The following is a 23,890-nucleotide window of genomic DNA, read 5'->3' on the forward strand; positions in this document are numbered from 1 at the left end:
AAGAAAAAACATAGATGATAAAACAAAAGAATAAATAGAAAAAAAATAATGTATAAATTAAAGAATAAAATTAATAAAAATGTATTAAAAATGTAACAATGTAAATTTAACACAACATTCTACAAAACGATGGAAATAAAATAATACAAACTCAATTTATTCTTTTGTATAATGTAAAAACAAAAAATAACTAGTGTAAATAATTTAATATGTATATTGGATACAGCAGCTTTGTACCTTATAATAGCCAATAGTTATAGTATAAACCATCCTACTTAAACTGAGATAAAAAGAATGTTTGAGTGCTTTGATAACATTATATTAAGCTTAAATCTGCCTAAGTATGTCGGTATAGCCTTGCAAATTAACTGTAATTTGAAACTGTATGCATTTAGATTTGAATAATTTTCTATAATGTTCCAACAAAGTATATGTAATGCTAAATTAAATTAAATAATATTAATTTTAGTTAAATTTCTATGATATTACTGCAAAACTCATATGTATATAGGTTACCAGGTGATACTAAAGGTCAACTTAATATAGCAATTATTGCAATCTTGAAAAGAGATTCAATTTTTTTTTTACTTACTGACTTGACTTGCTCTAAATTAAGACTTCGAATATACATAAGTAAGCTTTTTACTTCAATAAATTTTTAACAATTTTAAAAAAACTGAAGATTATTTTTCAGATTACTTGAATTACATTTTATATAAATATTCAATTTCCTTTTCAAATTTTAGCCCCCGACATGATGGCAGGCCTCTTTACTATTTTATTATGCATCTATTATAAGGTTAAGTCAAATTTAATAATATATTAGAAACCTATTTTATGATAATTGTATGGAAAAACATACAATAAATAAAAACAATAGTTTTTAAAGCAACTGACCTTTACAAATTAAAAAATAGAACAATTAAAAACTATATCTAATATCTAAGCTACGTAAAATAAATAATGAATCTTATAATAGCATTGTAAAGTCATAATTATATACGACACATTAAGATAATTTAAAATAAACCAACTTTGCTTAAGTAAAGCTTTATATGTTTCTATGATTATAAGGAATAACTGCTTAATAATAATAAACTTTTTCTAAAATCAAATTTCAAACAAAATTTTTAAAGCTAATCTAAATTTTGTAAAATTTCTTTCAAACATTTTTTGGTTCCAAAATTACGTGCTTTATTTGTGTTTATTAAATTAAGTTATAAAAAATATAATAATTCTTATGGTCAAGCTTGATTTTACTTTAAACAAGATTATTAGACTCAGAAAGTTTTCCCTTAACACCACAGATAAATCTTAATATTATATTTATATTTTATTAAATAAATTACCCTAGTTTTCAAAACAATTTTTTTTTCATATTTATCATCATTATCTAATTGGTTCTTTTAATCTATTTTTACATATTTGTTCCTTCTCTTCAAATATATTCAGAAGTATATAATATTATATAGTATAATAAGAAATATTACAAATTTTCCTTTTATAAGAAATTTATAATTAAAAGTTATAGTATTCAACTATAAAAGCTGTGGTATTGTGTGAAATTTCAATACCACAGCTTTTATAGTTTCTGAGATATAGTCAAATAAATTTTGAACTTGTATGGCTGCTACCCAAAGCAGTACCCAGATCATATCCAATTTAAATAGGGTTCTGGTATTTACTACACTGAATTATTTGTGAAAATTGGTTGAAATTCTCTCAATTAGTTTTTGAGTTATCGTTGGGACAGACTGACGGACGGACAGACAAAGCTAAGTCGACTCAGAGTTCGACGCTGATCAAAAACATACACTTGAGTCTATATCTCAGACCATTATTTCTCAGCGTTACAAACGGTAGGGCAAATTTAGTGTACCCTTCGAACATTCGCTCGTACGGGTATAAAAAGTATAGCCTACATGGATGTTACTCTTGAATATTACATTCCAAATTTCACTGTATGAAAAATTAAATGCTCATAAATAGTACCTTACTAAGAATGCAAAAAATCAACTTTTTTCGACTTCTACTTCAAATATTGAATAATTCTTACAATTTTTCTCTCATTTATAGAACCTACTGTATGTTTCAACAATTCTTGTTTAAATTAAGTAATTAAAATTGTTAAATTCTTAAGTTTTTTTTTAGAAAAAACTTTTTGAATAACAATTTTACTTTTTACCAATTTATGCATAATGTAACAAAAAAACTTGTTAAAAAACAATGCGTTAGCCTTATATTTTATAAGTTCCTTATGCTGTAACAAAAAATTTGCAATCGATTGACTTAACAAAGAAAAACATTAAATTGTTTGGTTTCTTTCAATTTCTTATTTGATTTAAAATATATATATTTACATATATTTTGATATTATTTCTTTAAGAATTTGTTGCTAAATTAGTGAAGTATAATTAAATTTTTCGTAAGTTGAAAAGTTTTTTATATTATAAAATTTAAATTCATCACAAAAATCGATTAACTTGATTTTTGCAAAAAATTTTTTGTGAAAGTGTTAAAATATGTGTATATATAGGCATATATGAAATTTATTTCCAAAAAATTAGAAATTTTGTATAGTAGGTTGAGCAAAATTCATATTACAATTTTAATTAAAGTATCTCATACTTACAAATAAAAAACTTCCAATATTTTTGTAATATTTAAACAAAGTAGTACCAATCCAACATCTCATTCCAAAGATTTTTTAAAATAATAAGAGCGGGGATTTATCAAAGCAATCAAGAGTGCAATATGAGAAACTTATTTAATTGAGAATAGCTATAATTTTATATCAAGTTAATCAAATTTTGTAGAATTTTTCATGCAAAACCAACTGTGTTTAAAAGAACATAACATAATTGTACCATTTCATATAAGTAAACATTTCAAAAAAATAAAAATCCCTAACTTAAATACTGGAATATTTATTTACTAAATAATTAAATATTGCAATATTTATATTTATATTTTACATTTTTAATAAATATTTAGTTTCCGGAATTTATTGTGCAGATTTCTAAAATTTAAATTAATTCATAATGTGTTTTTAAGATTTGTTTTAAGCTGCTAAGCACATAAAATCATTAATAGCATTTTATTTTTGCCGTAATACTATACAAGACGTTTAGTTAAATAAATTAATTTATATTTTACGAAGAAATCGAATAAAAATTCCCACTTACTATGTAAATAATTCATTTAAACGTATTATTTTGTAGTAATAAAAAATTATTTATTAGTTTGAAATAAATTATATATTTATATGAATGTAGAATGAAATCTTCATCATATAATAACGACCAGTAAAATTCAACAAATTTAATTTGCAACATAAAATTTAATTTACAAGTATGAAGTAAACTATCTGGAAACTAAGGATTATTAGTCATACAATTGTGGATTCGTTATTTAGAAATTCAGTTGTATTTAAAAAAGTCATGCTATCTAAATTTTACATAAACAACTATCACTGTTTATGTAAAATAAGTTTTGTTCATTCATCGAATGCGATTGATTACTTAATCAAATTTTCAAATACAAAGAGCCTTATTCTAGTTGTCGAAGTAGAGCGACAATTGTCGTCACGACTTGAATTTAATATTCTAAATGGCGATTAAAGTGATACGTGTAGAGTGACACATGTCGTAGTGAAACGACGTTTTTTGTCGAAAAGTATTAACAAGTGACAAGCGAGATGAATACACCAAAAATGTAAGTTTAAACAAAACAATTTAATAAAAATATAAAAAATAATAAATTTTGTAATTTAATACATAAATTAAACCAAATAATATATGGTTTGAAAGTCTGTAATAGCTTATAAATCTGTGAATAAAATAAAATGTTTGTAACTAATGTATTTGAAAAAATTATTATCTTACACTCCATTTGGCAAATCCAATGGATTAGAGCTGTCCCTAATCTTAAATCTTTTGATCCTTAATTGTTGTTTTTTTTTCAATTTCATCACTCTCGGAGTCTGATGAATCCATAAACCATAATGCAAATGACGACATTTTTTATTTCCCTCGTATTTAAAAAAATAAATATATACACCGAATTTTTTTTTTTAGTTTGAACTTTACTCGCCAAAATTTCTTTTTAAAATGTATCAATTTCACTTGAAACGTTTCATTTTCGTTTATTTCTCGCAGTCACGTCACTCGACAACTAGAATACCACATTTCAAATGATGTGACAACGACAACGACAAATGGCACGTAAGTGACGCGACAACTAGAATAAGGTTCAAAATTCCTGCTTATAGTATATAGTTCAAGATTATAGTTTAGGAACGTTGTCTGCGACAGAAATCGTATTCCGGCGTTTTGTCAAGTGACATGATTTTGTTTAATGGAGTGTTATGGAGTAAATGTTTTGAATAACATTAAAAATCTTTCACCTGATTTTAATTTTACTCATACGCTTTTAATATTCCAAATAAATTTTCAGTATTTTTAGGTGTCACACTACATTGTATAGTATAGTTACAGTACAGGGGTTGTAGTGAACTTATCTGCACGCACCATACTCACTTTTGTAGATTGTAAAAACATGAACTCAACCTTCTATTTAAGTTGAGGGCTTAAAGAATAATATTTGTTGCTGGAAAAGAATATTAAGAATACTTTAAATTTTGGTAAATAGAAAAGATTTTTGTTTATTTTCTCCTTTTTTTCCTTTTTTTTCTTGTATCTTTTTTGTTTCTTTTTTTTGTTTTAGATTACATTAAAAAATGATTTTTCTTTTTTTTTATTAATACATTATTTTGTAGCTATTTACAGGTTTGAATTTTTTTTATATTCATTTCTTTAATTTTATTTTCTTGTTTACTGTCATATTTTTTACTCATTTATTTTTTTTATTTGTTTTTATCTTCTTTTTTTTAATTTATGTTCTATATTATTTTAATCCTTATGAAATAATTTACCAATACACATCAGAAATGATAACCGATATTGATTTCTTAATATAAAAAAATTATTTAATCCAGTTCTGTTTTTTTCTATTTTTGTTTATTTTATTTTTTTTTTTAATATCTTGTAAATTAATATTTTATTTTCACTATTTTTTATGGCTATTTCCTTCCTATAATTAAAAAATATTATATTTTGTTTTTGTTTGAATTGTAGTAATATAAAAAAGAATTTGTTTTTTTTTTTATTTTATGTTTTTACCAAGACACCACTGAATGAAATTATGTTTTATGTATTTTTCTTAAGATTAAAAAATTTGAGGCAATTTATTTTACAATTTTCTGTTTCTATTTTTTCATTTATTTCTTTGTCAAAATGAATTTTGACCGAAAAATAGATGTTCTAAAATGTGATCTTAAATAAGTATATTTTAACTAATCTTTTTTCTTATTCAATATGAAAATATAAATGAAAAATAAAAAAAAATTATTCTTAATTTTATTTTCACTTTGAATAAATAAGATAAGTTAAATTATATTTAACAATTTAGAGCATTGTGAAAAAAACAAGTACAATATTGAGTAAAAAATGAAGAGAATTTTAAGAAAAATTAAACTAAAAAAACTGTTTTTATTAACTGCTATTTATAAAACCTACTTTTTTTCAATTTTAATAATTCTTATTTTTCTTCATTATTTTGTTTTTTTTTTCGAAAATATTTAAACTTTGAACAGGACTTTAATTTTTTAGTTTCTTTTGAATTTAAGCTTTATTCTATAATATAACTTATAATAAAAAAGCTAAAATCAAAAGATAAATTTTTAGATAATGCTCGTATTTTTTTAGCTTTAAGAAAAATTTTCAATTATATAAAAAAATTAATTAATTTAATATACATATATTATATTCCTTATCTGTTTATTGAACATTATTTTTAAGAATAATAAAAATTTTTATTTAATAAGCTGTAGTTTAAATTCCTGTAAAAAATTTTTAAGAATTTTAATCTGTAATCGCGATTAAGGTAAGGCATTAGATACAAAATTTTATTAGTATAAAAAAAATAAAAAAAATTGATATTTTATATTCTATAAAACTTATATAAAAAATCTACTGCAGTTTAATTATTTTCGAAAAAAATTTTCTTTTTTTTATAATTACTAGCAATTAAAATTTTATTATGAATAATAAAAGAGGACAGATATTATTTTATTTATAATTTATTTTAAATAAAAAAAAAAATATTTTGATATTTTTACAAATATAATAATAAATAATAATAAAAATAAGTTATGTACAAATTTAAAATTTTAAAATAAAAATAAGTAAATTTAATTCATATTAACATTTAAAAATTCATTAATTTGAACATAAAAAATATAACTAAATACATTTTGCTTTTTTTTTGCTTTTTGTCTTATTTTTTTTAATAAAATTTATTCCAAAATAATATTTTTCAAGTGAAAATTTCAAATAGTCAGTTGAGATTTCGTTTTTTTTTTGTATCGGTTTACACTTTCCAATCAACTTTTCTATCAATTTTTAAATTTTTTTTTTTAAATTATCTAAAACGTTCAACTACACTGAAATGTAATGAAACTAATTTCAAATTTTCGATTTCACTATTTATGACTATATAAATTTAAATTAATTTTCGAGAATTTAAAATGGTTTAAAAACATATTTCTTAAGACATAAATGAAAATTAATTTCAAAAATTTTAAAAATAACCATTTTAAATATATTTCGATCCTTCTTTTTTAAAAATTTTTTTAAATAACTCTATTTAAAAAAAAAAAAACAAAAATTGGATTTTTAAAAATATTCGAAATTTTATATGCGTTAATAAATCTTTCCAGTTTGAAAATATTTTAAAAAAGAAATCATATGTTTACAAATATATATATGTACAGATTTTGTTAGAAATCAAAAATCATCTATGTTATTAAAAATTTTTTATTAACTGTTTCAACTTCATATTAATGAAAAATTATATTATTTAAGTAAATGAAAAAATTAAATTTCTGAAATTCAAACTAAAAAAAAATACGTTCCCACTTTAAATCTACTATTTCCTTCTTAATTTCACGATAAACAAATCCATATTTAAATAATAAACAAGTTTGAATATTTCGAGCATATTTTCTCAATTGTGAAATACAAATACAGACAAGATAATTGTACATCTGCACAAATAATATTAAATCATTTTTTACTCATTTTTTGTGTCATTTTTAATACATCTTAAAGTTATTTAATAAATAATTTGGTTATTACTATTTTTTTTGTTGCATTTAAAAATAATTGTCAATATCTTCGTTTCAAAATATTATATAACATAGTAAGAAATTTAATAATGTATAATTATTTAATATTGGTTATTTTTTGATTGCTGATTATTTGAAAAAATTAATTTAAAACAAAAAATATTAAAATATTTGATCGAAAATAAGTCGCAAGTTTAAAATCGATTTAACCTTGTACCATTTTATTAGATTTTGCTTCATTAATTTATTTCTGATATATTTAAAATTCAGTTATGTATATTATATTATATTAAAAACAAAATATTCAAAAATATTTCGTAAATTGAGTAAACGTTGCTGGAATTAAAAAATATTTGATAAATTACGTTGAGAAAACAAAAAATATATAAAAAAAAAAGTTCGTTTATGCGTTTAAATAAAAATTTTACAGTAATTACTTAACTTTTTTTTAAAAATGTTGTTTTTCTTTCATAAAAAAATACTATTTTATTAAGTTTCACCTTCCGGTTTCATAAATACTTTTTATAAAGTAAAAAAATTATTCGTATTATTTTCGTCTTGTTGTTTTTTTGCTTATATATTTTGAGTCAAATATTAGTAAATTATTATTTCGTACAAAAAGAAAAATCGTTTTACATTACTTAAATTCTATTGTTTTAATTTAAGTCTTGTCTTATATGTATTTATCATAACATCTGTCTATATTTGTGTGATTTTTTCTAATTTCATTATTTAATGAAATATGTATGTGAATTTGTTTTTTTTTTATTTTTTATTCCTTAGTGAATATTAAAATAACATTTTTTTAACTTTATTTACAATGAAGAAAACCGACTTTAAGTTTTTAATGTTTATTTAAAATAAAATGTTGTTGGTTTTGTTTTTTTATATTTTAACAAATTCTAAAATTGCTTCTTCTTACTTAAGATATTTGATTTTCAATATCTTTGGTTGGTGTACTATTCTAAAAATTAAATGTATGATAGGAAATTTTATGAATAATATGTCTTTTTAATTTTTTTTTTATAAATATTTATATAAGGATAGCAATTCAATATTAAATTTAAAATGCTAATATAAGCGAATATTCGAAACATTTTTATTGAATAGTTATAGAAAACGTAAAATCTTGTTTGAAAATTAAAAAAATTCATTATGAAATTAGGAAAATTATTTAAGTACATTTGCAAGGATTTTCTGTAAAATATGGAATTCTTTAGAACTTCACATGAATATACAAAAAGTTATATATCCATTAAGAGCACACTGAAATGTTAAAGATCTCAAAAAAAACATTAAAAATTAAGAAATATCATACCGAAAAAAATATAAAAATTTGGAAAACAAAATATTTTTTGAAAATTATATTGAAAAAAATATTAAGATACATATTTTAGTATATTTAGAATGTTCTGCTTTAAATTCTGTCAAATTGACATGTACGAACGCTAATTTGGATATTATTTTCGATTTTGCTTTTATTAATTTATTAAAAAAAAAACTTTTTCTATCATTTTACATCAATTAGGAAACTAAAAATATTACAGAATATGTTATAATAATTTAATTTTATGTCTAAACATATAATATAATTATATACAAAATCATTTAAAATGTCAATTTAAGTGCATTTTATGTTTAAAAATAATCATATAGATTATATTTAATATTAAGAATTATAATGTGATAAAATATTTCTTCTAACGTTTTGAATAACAACTATGGTTAGTTGAATAGTTGCTAAACTACAGAAATATTTTGTAGCATTTTTCTATTTGTTAAATAAAATATTAAAAAATAAATTAATGGAAAACTACATTTAAAAAAAATCAACTTCCGTTTACTTAACGTACTTTTCAAAATTTCTTAAAATGTCCAAATATTAATGGTAACATTATTATTCACTATAACATGTCGCATTTCACTTTTGCATCTAAGATTAAATATGTTCTAATAATGGAAAAATTTTTTTTAAATGTGTATGATGTATGTGTAAAAAAATTTTTACAACAGTATGCATTTTTAAGCAAAATTAGAAATAAAAATATGAATTAAACTAAAATACTTATGTTATATAAATATAAGTTAGCAATGTAAACTAGAATTTTGTTACTAAATATAGTATGCTGTAAATATATACATATGTTTATATATATATATATATTATTTATTTTTTGTTGGTTTTCATATTTTGTTTTCTTTTCCTTTTAATAAAACTTTAAACTCGAAGAATTTCACACGCTTTATTATAGCAAATAGCAATCCAATCTGGTTGTGTAGCGCCCCATTGAATTTGATTAACTTCACCTTCGGCCGCTGTATAAGCTAATATTGGATCTTCAATTGCACGCGGCATTTGTTGAATATCCCATATTAGCGCTTGGTGATCATCACCGGCAGTGCATATATGACAGGAACTAAAACATAAAGTATATTTCAAATAGTAGTTATATACGTTTGCATTCATATACACTTTTACCTGTGCGGCGCCCACGCTATACCGTTAACGCACGCTCTGTGATTGCTCAGTCTTGCAACAGGTGTACAAGGAACTCGAACATCTAAAATAATAACTTCACAGGAATCCATTGCAACTGTTGCCAAATAATTCGGATCTTGTTTATTCCAAGCCAAACGTAACAATGGAGTATGTGCTGTGTCCTTTTCAAAATAGAAATATAAAAATAATATAGAAATTATTTAATAAATAAAGATTTATTACCTCATATATAATAGTAGAATGCTCTAAATGTCTTAAATCAAACATACGCACAGAACCATCTGCACCAACAGATGCAAACATATCACGACCGCCGCCAGCCCTTGAAAAAGCAATATCATAAACCTCTCTATCATGTGCTATCAGTTGAGTTTTCACATGGCCTGCTACATAAACTCGTCCATGAGGCTGTAAATATTAATTTTTTCTTTAAAAAAGAATACTTTAATTTTGTATGTAATAATATATTAATTATACAAAGTATGTGGAACTTTTTAATATTCGTTTTTTTTATAATATGTGCATACTATTTTATAACTTAGTTAAATAATTTGTATTAATAATGATATCTACTTGTCCTGTTTCTAATCCCCAAATTGTACAAGTTGTATCAATAGATGACGTTCCAACTAAATTAGGATCAACTTCATTCCAATCAAAAGACGTTAGAGGAGCACAAAAATCACTGTTTTTATTATTATTTAGAACACATTCCAGTCTTGTATCTGGTTCACCAGCACGCCAAACTCTTAAGTAATCGCCTTTCATTGAAAAAATATAATGCACAACTTAAATTCTTTTACCAATTATATCTTTGCATTTATGTATATATGTAAATATAAGTCACATATTTTAACGTAAACTAAACTCAAATTGCATTTTGAGAATTTTAATGTAATATGAAATAATATATTTACAAGGTATACCAATTTATTTTCAATTATATTAAACTTACCGCTGGTAGCTAGTAAATCTGGATAAATGCCTTTTGCATCTGGTATCCACATTATTTTAGTAGTAGGATACGGATGATCGAAAGTGCTGGTAATTAAATTTATAATGCCAAAATTTTTTTTTTTATAATTGCTTTTAAATATTCACCTTTTTGCACTAAATTCACTCGTATCCTCATCTAAACTAATTATTTGGACCTTATTATTGTACTCTTCAATAAAGCTTCCTAAGGCTAAACGAAATCTCTTGTCGGGACGTACACTCCAATTCATCGAGTACAAAGGCCATGGTGCCAAATACTTATAAATTTCTTTACGTTTGCTAGCGGTGGATGACATAACTAAAACATATGAGACTCATATTATTACAAAAAATATTTTATCTTCAACATTTTAATTCATTAATGTTATTTTTCAAACAATTCTTACTTAGTTTTCAAATTTATAGACAACTAAGTTTGAAGGGGGATGTAATTTTAGTTCAGGCGTATTAGCTGTCATTTAAAATGAGTATTAATATTAGGAGACAATTAATATTAAAAATGATACGTAATTCAAAATAAAAACTATTCCTTTTTTTCATTAATGAATGACACTAAAAATATTTTAAGGAAATTTTTTCGACACAATTTTTACTTCCTAGTTATTTTTACACATAGATATTTATAAGTATATTAGCACTTGTAGTGTTCCTAAACAAATGCAAATGTCCGGTCAATGGCATAGGTGACAAATAATTCTTACATACTTAAGTAGTAAATAACTCAAGCATCGAGACATTCCACATAATTGATTTGTTTAGAATCATAATAAAGTTTTTTTATATAAAATTTTTAATTCAAAGTGTATTTTTTTGTTTTACCTTTACTTTATGTAATATAAAGCTTAAATAATGGTTATATTTTAAACTAAAACTCCGATCGGATTTCTGGTTTTGTTTATACAAAATTTCTCACAACATGGTTTTTCTTTATAAAAATCTCATTAATATTTTGATATTTCTTTTATTTGAATAATTGTAAGTTTTCTTATAATTGTTTTACATATACTTCCTCGTTCTTTTAATCAAAAATTATAAAAAAAAATACTACGATTAAAATTAACAATCTTCTTTTATTGCAATTTCAAGTTTAGAGTAGGGATGAGTGCGGCAGGTCGCGATGTCATTTTCTTAATCATTGCCAATATCTTAAAAATAATAATATGTAGAAAAAGAGCGTGTGCTGTAAAGAAAATTTGCGTACGCAAATGCTAATAATTGCGCCGTTGCGTTAACAAAATCTAATAATGCGTAAAAAATAGAAATAAATATTGCATTAAATAAATTTGATAAAAAAAATATGTTTTACATATTTTTCTACTGTTCAATAATGTTTAGAAAAAAATTATTTTAAGGAATTCAATTTTCTTTGATACGGAACAACGAAGGAAAGGACTTGATGTATATACGAAACCAAATACTGAAGTAAGAACGTAACTGTTATGACGTTTACGCAAACTTTTTTAATTTACACTCTGTTGTACGTATTTAGTGCTAATGCAGGCTTCTGAGCAAAACATTTTTAAAAATGGTTAACAATTTTTGTACTTTATGTATAATTCTTCTTTGAAATAGGTATGAAAAATTCATTTATAAATTTGCTGTCAACCTATCAAAACACATTTAACTGTGGAACAATATCAAAAACAAGAAATTTTCTGACGGCAAATAATTGAATTTACTCTATTCTCATTAGATTTATTTTGATGGGAGTTTTGAACAGCGATCAGTTAATTTTAACTTTGTTTATAATTTTTTTGAACAAAATTGTTAAATTTTGACATCACGTCATAGCTCCATTAGATTATTTCAGTCTGATATTCTATAGAAAACTTTATCTTAGATATTATCCTGGATTTTTTCGAACATTACCTCGTATACGTACTTGCTTTGAAATCATCCCTAAACTCAAGCTGGGTTTCACGATGTCAGCTTGGATGCCCGAAAATTAGGTTTAGCTATTACATTTCAAGTCATTATTAACATTTCAAGTCAAGAAAGCAAAATTTCTTAATTAGCTTGAATGAAGCCGACTTGAAGTTAAATAACGTTTGTATAGGATTCAATTACGCCTGAAGACGCCAAATAAAAGAGGACCACAAGACAAAGATGAGACAGAAAAGTTTGATTAAGTTATATAGCTTATACATAATCCACTTCAATGCTTAAGCTGGATTCATTGGTTCTTTGTTTTTGAGCTGAGCTATTTGTAGTCGAACTATTTTTTTTCTTGATGGTTCATTGGTTCGTCTGAAAAAAGCTGATCGTTTTTTTTATTATGATGCATTTATTACTTTTTTGACAAGACTTTATGTAAATTTAATAGTTCTGTATACGTATTTTTGACGTTTTAAAAAATATCCGCACTAAAGTTGAAGTTGACTCAACTTCTTGAGAGAAAAAATGCTGCTTTAAAAATAAAGAGAATGTCAAAAATTAAAATTTTCATGCAAAACTAATCACCTCGTTGCGAAAACGACAAACCAGTGGAATCCAGCTTTAATGATATTTTTTAAATATGCTTTACATGTTTAAACATGTTTTAATCTAGTTTCATCAAATATTCGATAAATTGGTAAAAATAACATCCGATGTTTTTCCAAAATTAGTAAGCGATATTTGTCGATATCCGATAATATCGACGCATGTAGGCTAATCCTAATTTAATCTTTACAGGGTAAATTCAACGAGAATGATAATATAATAATACATGTATGTTATGTAGGTACACATGCACTCAAAGATAATTTTCTTATTTTCTTTTATGAAAAAAAAAACAGGATCTATGCGTTTAATATTTAATTTACCTATTGCTAAATGCACATGTGCATACTATAAATTTATATTTTATGTAACAATTTGTAATAAAACTAAATAAGAATATAAAAACAAAATGTTTTTGACATTAGTTTTTTTAGTGCAACTAAAGTGAAGAACAAATTTAGTCATCATGCTTTTACTTTACATCCATATTTTGTGTATTTTCTAATTGCATCCAATATGTAGACGTAACTCTGTGAAACCCAACACTTTTTAATAAATTTTGTGATTGTAAGTTATCATGAACTGTGAATGCTGAAATATCAATGTTTTCATCTGACAAAGCAATTTCTTTAATTAGCATCTGAGTTAATAGAGAAGCCAATCCTTTCCTTCGTTGTTCCGTTACAACGTGTAAAATTCTATATTAAATAAAAAATGCAATATTATTTATATGTACATAACCAAATCTGAAAATAAATACATAATTACATATGTATGTATGTTTTTACATATGCACATATTACCCTATTCCCAAAAATTCATTTTGAAAAATCCAAGCTATCAAAGTGTTTTCCAAAAAAATCCCAAAACTTTTATTTAAAAATATGAGACCAAGTAAAAAGTCAACGGATCCTTCTTTATTATTTGGCCACAAGTTATGAATTGTTTCCACATTTTCTTTTCTTATTGGTTGAACATTATACATGTCATTTATCCTAAAAAATCGGTACATACATATGTATGTACATATGTACGCAAATGATCCTTCAAATTAATTTGCAATTTTCGAATATTGAATCTACATACTTGCTTAAATTTTAATTCCTTCCTACATTATTTTCGATTAAATGAAATATACATTCTCGATTACGTTGTATAATAGATCCTTTTTCTAAAGCAATTTTTTCAACTGATTGCATAATGGAATTATGTAAACCGGCAAATAGTGGACCACATTTCCATGGTATAAGTTCAGTTTCTCTTAAACATTTTTCTAAATCACCCAGAGAGTCCTTGAAAGAATGGCACGATATAGTTATTTTCTGAAAAATAAGAAATATTGCATGATTTATAAAATTTTCTATATTAGTAGGTTAAATTATTTAAATTTATAAATTAAAAAGAAAATTTAAATAATAATTTTTAGCTGCTTGATAATTTTAACGATCTAAAGCACATTTGAAAAAGTTGCATTTCAATTTTCACCATTCTTAATTGTTTCTGTAGTTTTATCACATTTTTACAATATTGTTATATGGCTTGGAACTTAACATTGGTAAGTGTCGGGTCATGAGCTTCTCGCGTAGGAGGGAGTCTTCTACTGTCCGCCATGACTATTGCCTTGTAGGGTGGTATTGGAGAGGGTGAGCACTTTTTGTGATTGGGGTTATGCTTTTTGTGATCGCAGGCTGGATTTTGGTGCTCATTTGAATATGATCCTTGGTAGGGCTAATTCGAAGCCGGATTTCGTAATGAGGTGGGCTAGAGATCCGTTTATGGATCCGTATGTTGCGAAGCATTTGTATGTGTCCTTTGTTAGGCCAATTCTTGAGTATGCTTGTCAGGTTTGGGCGCCCTTTCGTGTTATGGATGTTTCTCGTATTCAATCTGTTCAGAAGAAATTTTTGTGTTTTGGTTTGAGGGGTTTGGGCTGGTCTGATCCTTTTAGGCTGCCGTCGTATGAGGCTAAGTTTTTTGTTAATCGTTATAGTTTTTTGTTGTTATTATTATTTTTATTATTATTGTGCTCGTCATTTATTTTACTTGCCCTTTTGCTCTTCCCCCTTTTGTCCTACATATTCCCCTTTTTTCTCCCTTCCTTTCCTGTAAATGATGACGCTGTTGCTTGATAACTGATAGTTGGATAGTTGCGACTAAATTATGTTTTTATTTGCGCCTGTTGGCGATATGCTTAATGCTTAATCTAAGCATTAATTAGTGGATGTCTGATATAAAATAAAGTCATTGTTTTTATTATTCACATTTTTGTGAAACTATCATTCATTTTTAATGTCGTCATCAAAAAAGGAACTATGTTTATATGGAAAGAATTTGGTGTCATCATTAAAAAATGATACAGCCTTCTATCGCTCATTAATTTTTCTTTTCATTCTTTTTTGTGACAATGATGATAGGGGCCAATGCCAAGTTAATTTTTAAATACGTCCATATCCACGTAATGTAATTATTTCCTATTGTACGTACAGACATATGTAGGATATAATAAAAATATGTATGTATCAATATTATAAATGTTAGAAATAAGAATCACATAATTGAAATTTGTTGATAATCCCATCATATCACTAAAAAAACCCATCGAGTATGAAATATAAAATACCATGTATAAAATATTTTTTATGATAAGTACTAATTATAAATTATAATTTTAACGAGTTTAATTAAGTATATGTATTATACAACATATTGTTAACAACATATTGATAAAAATATCAAAAAAATTGTTATTAAAACATTTATCTTTATTAAAAAGTGACGTATTAAATTTCAATTATACGATTATGATTCCGTTCAATAAGAAATTTCTTTCATTTAAAATATTTATGCATGCAACAAATTATATAAAAGGAAACGTACATAAGTACATTATGTAGATTTACGATTACGAAACTAATTGAAAAAATTTATGCAAGGTCAAAATTGTTAAAGAAATGCACTTTTTCACTTCTAGACTGTAAATTTTTCTCTACGAAATGTTTGTTGCATTTACTTAAATTAATTTTATACGATACGAAAATCTTAAGTTTACATATATTGTATAGATAGGTATGTACATATAACACAAATTAATTATACTAATTTATCAGTTTAATAGAATATGTATTTCTATATTTTGTACACAATTACTATAAAATGAGTATATATGTATGTTATATAAATTGTATGATTTTTCATAATTTCAAAATTATTAACGTAAATTCGCTAAGCTAATGAATTCTCTCGATTTATTACAAGCAGGGTTGCCGTTTTAGAATACTTCTTTGAAAACTAAATTATTTTGTTATACTCGGAAAGTCTTTCTTATTTTGTTTTATTTTGTAACTAATTTTTGTATCACATTTCATATCGTCCATTTTTAGTAATTTTTTTTAAATATTAGTAGCACAGGTATATAGTTATAACTTTTTATATATGTACTTCAAAAATGGTGTTTTTTTCATTTTCAGGACGCAACGATCAGCAGTTGTGAGCTTCTTTAATGTGACAATTAATTGTCAATCAATAGACAATGTCACTGACAAATGAATATGCTTATTCTCATAAGTTATGTACTGTAACTGTAAATTGTTTTCTTGTCAGTAGAGGTGCAGATAATTTGGAAAATATAATATGAAAAAAGCAACAGAATCGATTTTTGTTATAGGTAATATTAAAACCTTAACTTCTTGTAAAATGCATTACTTCTCGATTCGGATTAATTTTTTTTTTGGCGAAATGGTTTAAAAAGTTTTTTTTGACAAATATACTTAAAATACACATATTATATATGTATATTATTATTCTTTTGTGTGTATGTAGGTAGATCTTGTTTAAAGTTCAAAATATTCTTGATCATTCTCAATTCAATCACAATAACTCTTTTTATTAAGTATGTACATATATGCAAGTAATTAACTGTATATTATACGTTATAAAATGTATGTATACATATGTTTAAGCTATAAACAAGTACATATTTACAATTTATGTAGTTACACAATTATGTTTTTATAATTAAATCTTAAATATAAAATATATAATAAACATTTAATGAAATTTTATATAATATTTACACAATCAATAGCAAAACTAAAATATATTCCATTCATTTGAAAATTTCCATTTCGATATGTAAAAAACTTTTTACGTAAAGGTTTAAGATTAAAATCAAATTGCTTATTCTCGCTGTTCACACTTTTTCCTTTATCAATATCAATTAATTTTTTATCCCAAATTCTTTGATTATAGATTAATAGATAATGGTATTTTAAATCTTTGGATTGTTTTTTATATAAATTTTCTAATTCTAATAATTCTATTTCATTGAGCTCACGTAAAATATCATTTGTTTTTGATACGAAAATTAAATTATAATTCATCATAATTTCGCGCGCCAGTATCAAGCAGTAACTGAATGAATCTTAGAAACATAAAAACTATTATTATTATTACGATGTTTATAAATAAAAAAACTTTTTTTTTAAACTTGAAATTTTCAATATGCATATTGTATTATAACAATAATAATATAACGCTTTGTATATGTATGTACATGAGTACATACTTCATACATATATAAATATATTATAAGGCATATTATATTAAAATGTATTCCCGGGTGACAAAACTTTTAAGACTACGTGCCAATAATCTTTCAATAAATCTTTTTTTATTTAATCATAAATGTTTCAAGAGATTTTTAAAAATGCGACTTTCTTCAAACATTAGTTATTAACTACCTAAAATATTTATTTGTACTAGATACTTTTGCTATTTTCAAAAAGGGATGCGTTATTATATAAAGCGTTATTTTGAACAAAAATATTAAACTAAATAAATGCAAATTTTAGTTAAACAATTTACTAATTTAATAAATTTGCTTATTTTATATACGACTTGAATACAAAACTACCATTTATTGTGTGAACAAATCCCGCTTAGCGTAGCAAAAACTCTTTTTTTTTTAAATAAATTACAAAAGCTAAATATATATATTTTGTGGCAAGCTGTTATATGGCGCAGAATAAAAATGATTTTACCTGGTTTTGCTGTGTTAATTCAACTTTAAATTCCGTATTTTAAAAAATTATTATTACAAGAAAGGAACAATGAAATTTAAAATTTTATTCATGATATCTATTTTAAAATATAAAAAAAACGAAATGTAATTTTATACTTTATATGCCATGGATATTCTAGTTATAGATTTACTATTACTGAATGTGTCAATATGAGTATTTAAAGTAATAGAGATTTAAATGGTAATATGCGATGTTCTCATAGAAAGTAAATTCTATAAAAGATAAAATACAGAGTGTGTAACCAAATTCTTATCTAAAAAATAAAAAGCTTTAATGAAGTCGATTAAAAATAAAAAATGATTTTATGAGATCGACGATAGCAGCTTTTAGGTCGAAAAACCTTTAAAATTAAATGTAAAAAAAATTTTGAAACATATTTTTGACAATTTACAAATAAAGTGTTTTCTGATTACTAAGTTAAAGAATAATTACCTACTCCCTTAAGTCCAAAGTTTAGAATAAGTGATCATGAATTTACCACTTTTGTACTTAAACAGATTTTCATTTAAAAAATACTGGGGTTTCTGTCTACTGACGTAGACAGCGAAATTGTAAAAACAGAACCAAGGCGGTGATCGGCAACGGTGGACAATTTCCGTTATTAAGTCAGAACAACATCGGAGCGACAAAATCGTACAGTATTTTTTTTGTCGCAATACACATGCAAACAGATGATGTCAAAAAAATGGCAAGGAATAAAACAAGAATTTGGGCTATTTTATTGCCGGCGGTTACATTCACTTGATTCTAGGCAGTCGCATTTATGTATTCATGTTCTATATGAATGTCCAGATTTCGCTGTGGAAATTACTCTTGTTATAGTTTTTTCAGATGTTAACATAGGGATAGTTTTTTAAGTAGTAAACATAACGGCTTTACGTTTCTATCCGTAACTAAATTCTTACTGCTTCAACAAATTGAAATAACTTTATAAATTGTATTTGTAAGGTTTCGTGTAACTTTGCAATTCACCCTTTAGTTTAACCTTTAAATTCATAATTATTAAACTCATTTACTTCTAAAATGCAGTATTATTATTGAAACTCGTGCTAAAATGTGTATTATCTACCGAATATTCACTACCAAATTACAGGGTTATTCATATTTATGTATATTAAGAACATGTATATGAAAATGAGTATACAATTATTTATTAACAACTTGATACATAATAATATACACATTGCATCTATATCAGTATATGCACATATGTATGTCAGATATAGCTATGATGGTTAACGAAAGGCCATTCCGTTGCATATATTTTCAAAATTTATTATTTTGACGTTTTTTTTTAGATAATACGTACATACATATCTACACATTCAGGTTTTAATCCATCCAAATTAGTTCATAGGAACAGTATCATGGCTTTAGAGCCGAATACTACTGATGTACTTCAATTACTGTCGAAAAACGATTTAGAAAATATTTTTGAAATTTTAAAAGCGAATTTGCCGAGATCTATTCGGGATCATCATTATTTATTTCACTACTTAAAAAATTATAATGCTATAAAAGATCCATGTATTGCAAGGGACTTATCAGCCACTTTCAAACCTACATTTTACGGTCCTAGAAAACGTACCGTTGGAAATTGCACATTTATTGCCATTGGCGAAAAAACACCAACGGTAAGAAACATTAAAGATTATGTAACATCTTTGATTTTTAATTTATTTAAATTTTCAAATTAAAAATTCATAAAGTATAAACATTGACTTTGTAAAATTAGATGTTATAAAATTAAATCAACATTATTATTATTTATTCACAATTCATATGATTCATACTTCATACGTATCACATATACTTTATAATAAAGGGATGCACAATTTTCAATTTTTTGACGAATGTTTGACATTGGCTTGATTTATAGTTACGACATTTTAAAAGCTTCATGCATCATTCCGAAAAATTTCAAGCAAAGCATGTTCATAACGACTGTGTGATTTATTTAACCGTATTGTTATTTTACTAATATAACAAACAGAAAACAAAAATAGATGCAACAGAAATAAAGGAAAAATCGAGTAAAATTCTTATCAATAGAAAAATTGGACTATATCAATAAAAATTTATCAAGGTTGAATCTCCTCATTTGACATTTCAATCACTTTTGGATTTCGTTGAAAATAAATGTCATGAAAGCTTTACATGAGCTGCTTTTATAAAAATTTGATGAAACTTATAGTCTCGAAGAAATAAAGGTTTAAAAAAGAGTAAAAACTTATATTTTTCAAATTTTGAGTAAAACAACTTGACTAAGACTTTATAGACAAAGTAAAACAAAACAACACTTTTATTTGGTTAATGAAAATGAAAATTCGTTATAAATAAAATTCCAGTTAATAGTTAAAAATAATTTATAAAATAATCAACATTTATTTTAGGATTATTGGATATTTTTATCAACCCAGGAAGAGAATGGAGAAGAGCTTATCGACTGTTTAAAAAAAACTAAACTGATAGATTGGTTCGCTGAGCCCATATATTTTAGCTGTGATAAGAAATACTACGACAAAATCTACGAAATTTTAAAAATAAATTCCAACAAATGGATTGTTGAAGAACCTGAGGGCGTGTATTACCTGTCTAAATTTAAAGTTAATCTTTTTCCAGATGCAATGTATATACCTGTTCACAATACTATTACAATAGAGTTAGGTTGATCTATGGCAAAATAAAATTTTTATTTTTTTTTTGTAGAATTCCTAAAACTTATTGTATTAAAAAATTGAATGCAGAAAACGCAAATGTTATTGACGATAATTGGTCTGCAAAATATGCGGGATCTTTAAAACTAATAACTAGTTCAATACAGCTTAATGGTGGCTTAGGACTTTTCAATGAACGCGATGAGATGATAACATGGATGGTAACAAATGAACTGATGTGCCCAGGGTAAGAGTGATATTTATTGATAATAGTGAGATAAGATAATATTTATTAGAATAATTTGGTATCGTAGATTTTTGACAGTTATTGAAAGCGAACGGCGAAAAGGATTTGGAGAGCTAATAACTAAAGAAGAATTTAAAAGATTTGTATCGCAATACGATATTGACATATGCGTTCGCGTTCTTCGTAACAATCTGGTGTCATCCCATTTAATGCTAAAACTTGGATCTCAAAAAATTACTGAAGAAATTTGGATTGGAAAAACTTAATTTATAAATATTAGTTGTTTTAATGTATTTTTAACGGTTACAATGTCAGTTAACAAATAAAATGTTTAACAATATCCTTATTCCTAGTCCAAAACCGTTATTTTACATTAACGTTGTGACACCTTTCATTCTAGTGACATTATCACTCTAGTACTGCAATAATGATTTTATTAATTAAATATAAAAATATAAAAGAAAAAAATACCCTTTTTTATCTTTCAAGAATTTTTAATCGTTATATTTTCTTTTGAGTGGCAGGAATTTGAAGTCGGTACCTTTTTTACACTATAGTTTTCGAATAAATTTTAAAAATAATACTCAATATAACTGATTATAACGTATACTATCTTGGCTAAAACTACGAATTCACGTTTTTTTAACGCGCTTTGTGCTTCAGTTATATCAAAACCTCAATTTGCACATCGGAAAGACTTAATAATTTCATGTGTCAAAATTGAACGAAAGATCTTTATCGTCTTTCGGTTTTCGACATATTCTTGGCCACGTATTTTTTAATTCAGGTTCTCTTTTCAATTTCAAGAATTCATTCGGCGATACAAGTTTCACAATAATACATAAAAAAATGTTAAAATATTTGCTTTTGTTAAGTATATCTATATTTGCAGTTAACTCTGCAGAAAGTGATGTCCAAGAACTAGGTGATAATGATTTCGAAAGTAAAATTGCTGATCAAGAAACAACTTTGGTTATGTTTTACGCACCTTGGTGTGGTCATTGTAAAAGGCTGAAACCGGAATACGCAAAAGCTGCCGAATTATTAAAAGATAACGAAGACAAAATTATTTTGGCAAAAGTTGATTGTACTGAAGCCGGTAAAGAAACTTGTAACAAATTTTCTGTAAGTGGGTATCCAACATTGAAAATATTTCGAAATGGCGAATTTTCAAAGGACTATAATGGTCCTAGAGAAGCTGATGGAATAGTTAAATACATGAAAGCGCAGGTTGGACCCGCCTCACGGGAAATTTCTAAATTATCAGACTTCGAGAAATTCATTTCCAACAAAGAAGCTAGCATATTTGGTTTCTTTGAAAGCGATTCTGACTTGAAAAAGACTTTCTTTAAGTTTGCAGACAAAAAAAGGGAGAAACTTAGATTCGGTCACACTTCAGCTAAAGAAATTTTGGATAAACAAGGTGAAAAAGACGCTATATATATTTTCAGACCACATCATCTCAATAGTCAATTTGAGGACTCATTTGCTAAGTTTGAAGGCTCCACTTATTCTGAATTAAGCGACTTTGTAGCTGAAAAAATTCATGGTTTGGTTGGACATAGAACAAGAGAGTCAGCATCTGATTTTTCACATCCAATAATCATTGCTTATTATGAAGTAGATTATGTTAAAAACAATAAAGGAACTAATTACTGGAGAAACAGGATTTTGAAAGTAGCAAAAGAATTTGAAGAGTTAATTGATTCTAAAAAAATTAAATTTGCTATTAGTGCCAAAGCAGACTTCCAGCATGAGTTAAATGAATATGGATATGACTTTGTGGGTGTTAAGCCTGTTATCTTGGCTAGAGATGAAAAGAATCTTAAATATTCAATGAAAGAAGAATTCTCAGTAGAAAATTTACGAAACTTTGTGAACGCATTCTTAGAAGGTGAACTTGAGCCATATATAAAATCTGAACCACTTCCAGATAGTAATACCGCTCCAGTAAAAGTCGCTGTTGCTAAAAATTTCGATGAACTTGTATTAAATAATGGAAAAGATACTTTAGTTGAGTTTTACGCTCCATGGTGTGGACATTGTAAAAAATTAACTCCGATATATGAAGAAGTTGCCACAAAATTAATTGATGAAGATGTGGTTTTAGTAAAAATGGATGCAACTGCAAACGATGTCCCACCTCAGTTCGAAGTAAGTGGGTTCCCAACACTATTTTGGTTACCGAAAGATTCAAAGGACAGTCCAGTTTCTTATAGAGGAGGTCGTGAAGTTGATGATTTTATTAAATTTATTGCTAAGCACGCCACAAATGAACTTAAAGGTTTTGATCGGGATGGCAAAGCTAAAAAGACCGAGCTTTAAATTTGTTTAAAATGTGCGTTTATATTTTGCAAATAAAAAAATTTTATGTAAGAGGTTGCGAGAAAAGAAAAAAATTATTCTAAGTAGTAGTTTTTACAAATTTATTTTAAGTCATAATCAGCATTTAACAAATTGAAAAATTTGATCATTCCCCAAAAAAACAAAAACTGCTTAAATGGAAGATATTATATTTATTTTTAATTTTAAATATCAGATAAGCAGTAGATAACGTGTGCACGGAATTAAGTAAATTAAATAATTTGAGAAAATATACATAGTTAAAAGAATTCGATTTCTAAGCCTGTTTTTTTAATATTTAGAGAGTAAGCGATTCTTTTTTTATAGAAAACAGAAATATTGAATAAAACTTGAATTTTTGTCTGAATTTTATGTTTAATAATTTGAATAATTTTTGTT

At 25.0% G+C, this 23,890-nt stretch overlaps 3 protein-coding genes and 1 pseudogene across 3 annotated transcripts; 2 read left to right on the forward strand and 2 right to left on the reverse strand.

Annotated features, from left to right (window-relative positions):
- Positions 1–8,130: 8,130 nt before the first annotated feature.
- LOC129618982 (DDB1- and CUL4-associated factor 7) lies at positions 8,131–11,747 on the reverse strand. The gene is made up of 7 exons (XM_055534026.1): positions 11,502–11,747; positions 10,788–10,980; positions 10,642–10,727; positions 10,260–10,447; positions 9,909–10,094; positions 9,666–9,847; positions 8,131–9,603 (listed from the first exon to the last, which is right to left on the reverse strand). The coding sequence occupies exons 2-7, from the start codon at positions 10,976–10,978 to the stop codon at positions 9,405–9,407; spliced, it is 1,032 nt and encodes a 343-aa protein (XP_055390001.1). The 5' UTR covers positions 10,979–10,980; positions 11,502–11,747; the 3' UTR covers positions 8,131–9,404.
- Positions 11,748–13,263: 1,516 nt separating this feature from the next.
- LOC129619009 (uncharacterized) lies at positions 13,264–17,554 on the reverse strand (annotated as a pseudogene).
- A 2,014-nt stretch (positions 17,555–19,568) lies between these two features.
- Positions 19,569–21,502, forward strand: LOC129619010 (uncharacterized). Its single transcript, XM_055534054.1, has 4 exons — positions 19,569–19,878; positions 20,638–20,873; positions 20,954–21,148; positions 21,216–21,502. Exons 1-4 carry the CDS (start codon positions 19,612–19,614, stop codon positions 21,412–21,414), a joined length of 897 nt encoding a protein of 298 aa, XP_055390029.1. The 5' UTR covers positions 19,569–19,611; the 3' UTR covers positions 21,415–21,502.
- Positions 21,503–21,902: 400 nt separating this feature from the next.
- On the forward strand, positions 21,903–23,858 carry LOC129618699 (protein disulfide-isomerase A3). The gene has a single exon (XM_055533629.1). It carries the CDS (start codon positions 21,998–22,000, stop codon positions 23,471–23,473), a length of 1,476 nt encoding a protein of 491 aa, XP_055389604.1. The 5' UTR covers positions 21,903–21,997; the 3' UTR covers positions 23,474–23,858.
- Positions 23,859–23,890: the final 32 nt, after the last annotated feature.

Source organism: Condylostylus longicornis, unplaced genomic scaffold, assembly GCF_029603195.1.
Source record: "Condylostylus longicornis isolate FDR11 unplaced genomic scaffold, ASM2960319v2 ptg000010l, whole genome shotgun sequence".
In the NCBI taxonomy this organism is placed as follows: domain Eukaryota; kingdom Metazoa; phylum Arthropoda; class Insecta; order Diptera; family Dolichopodidae; genus Condylostylus; species Condylostylus longicornis.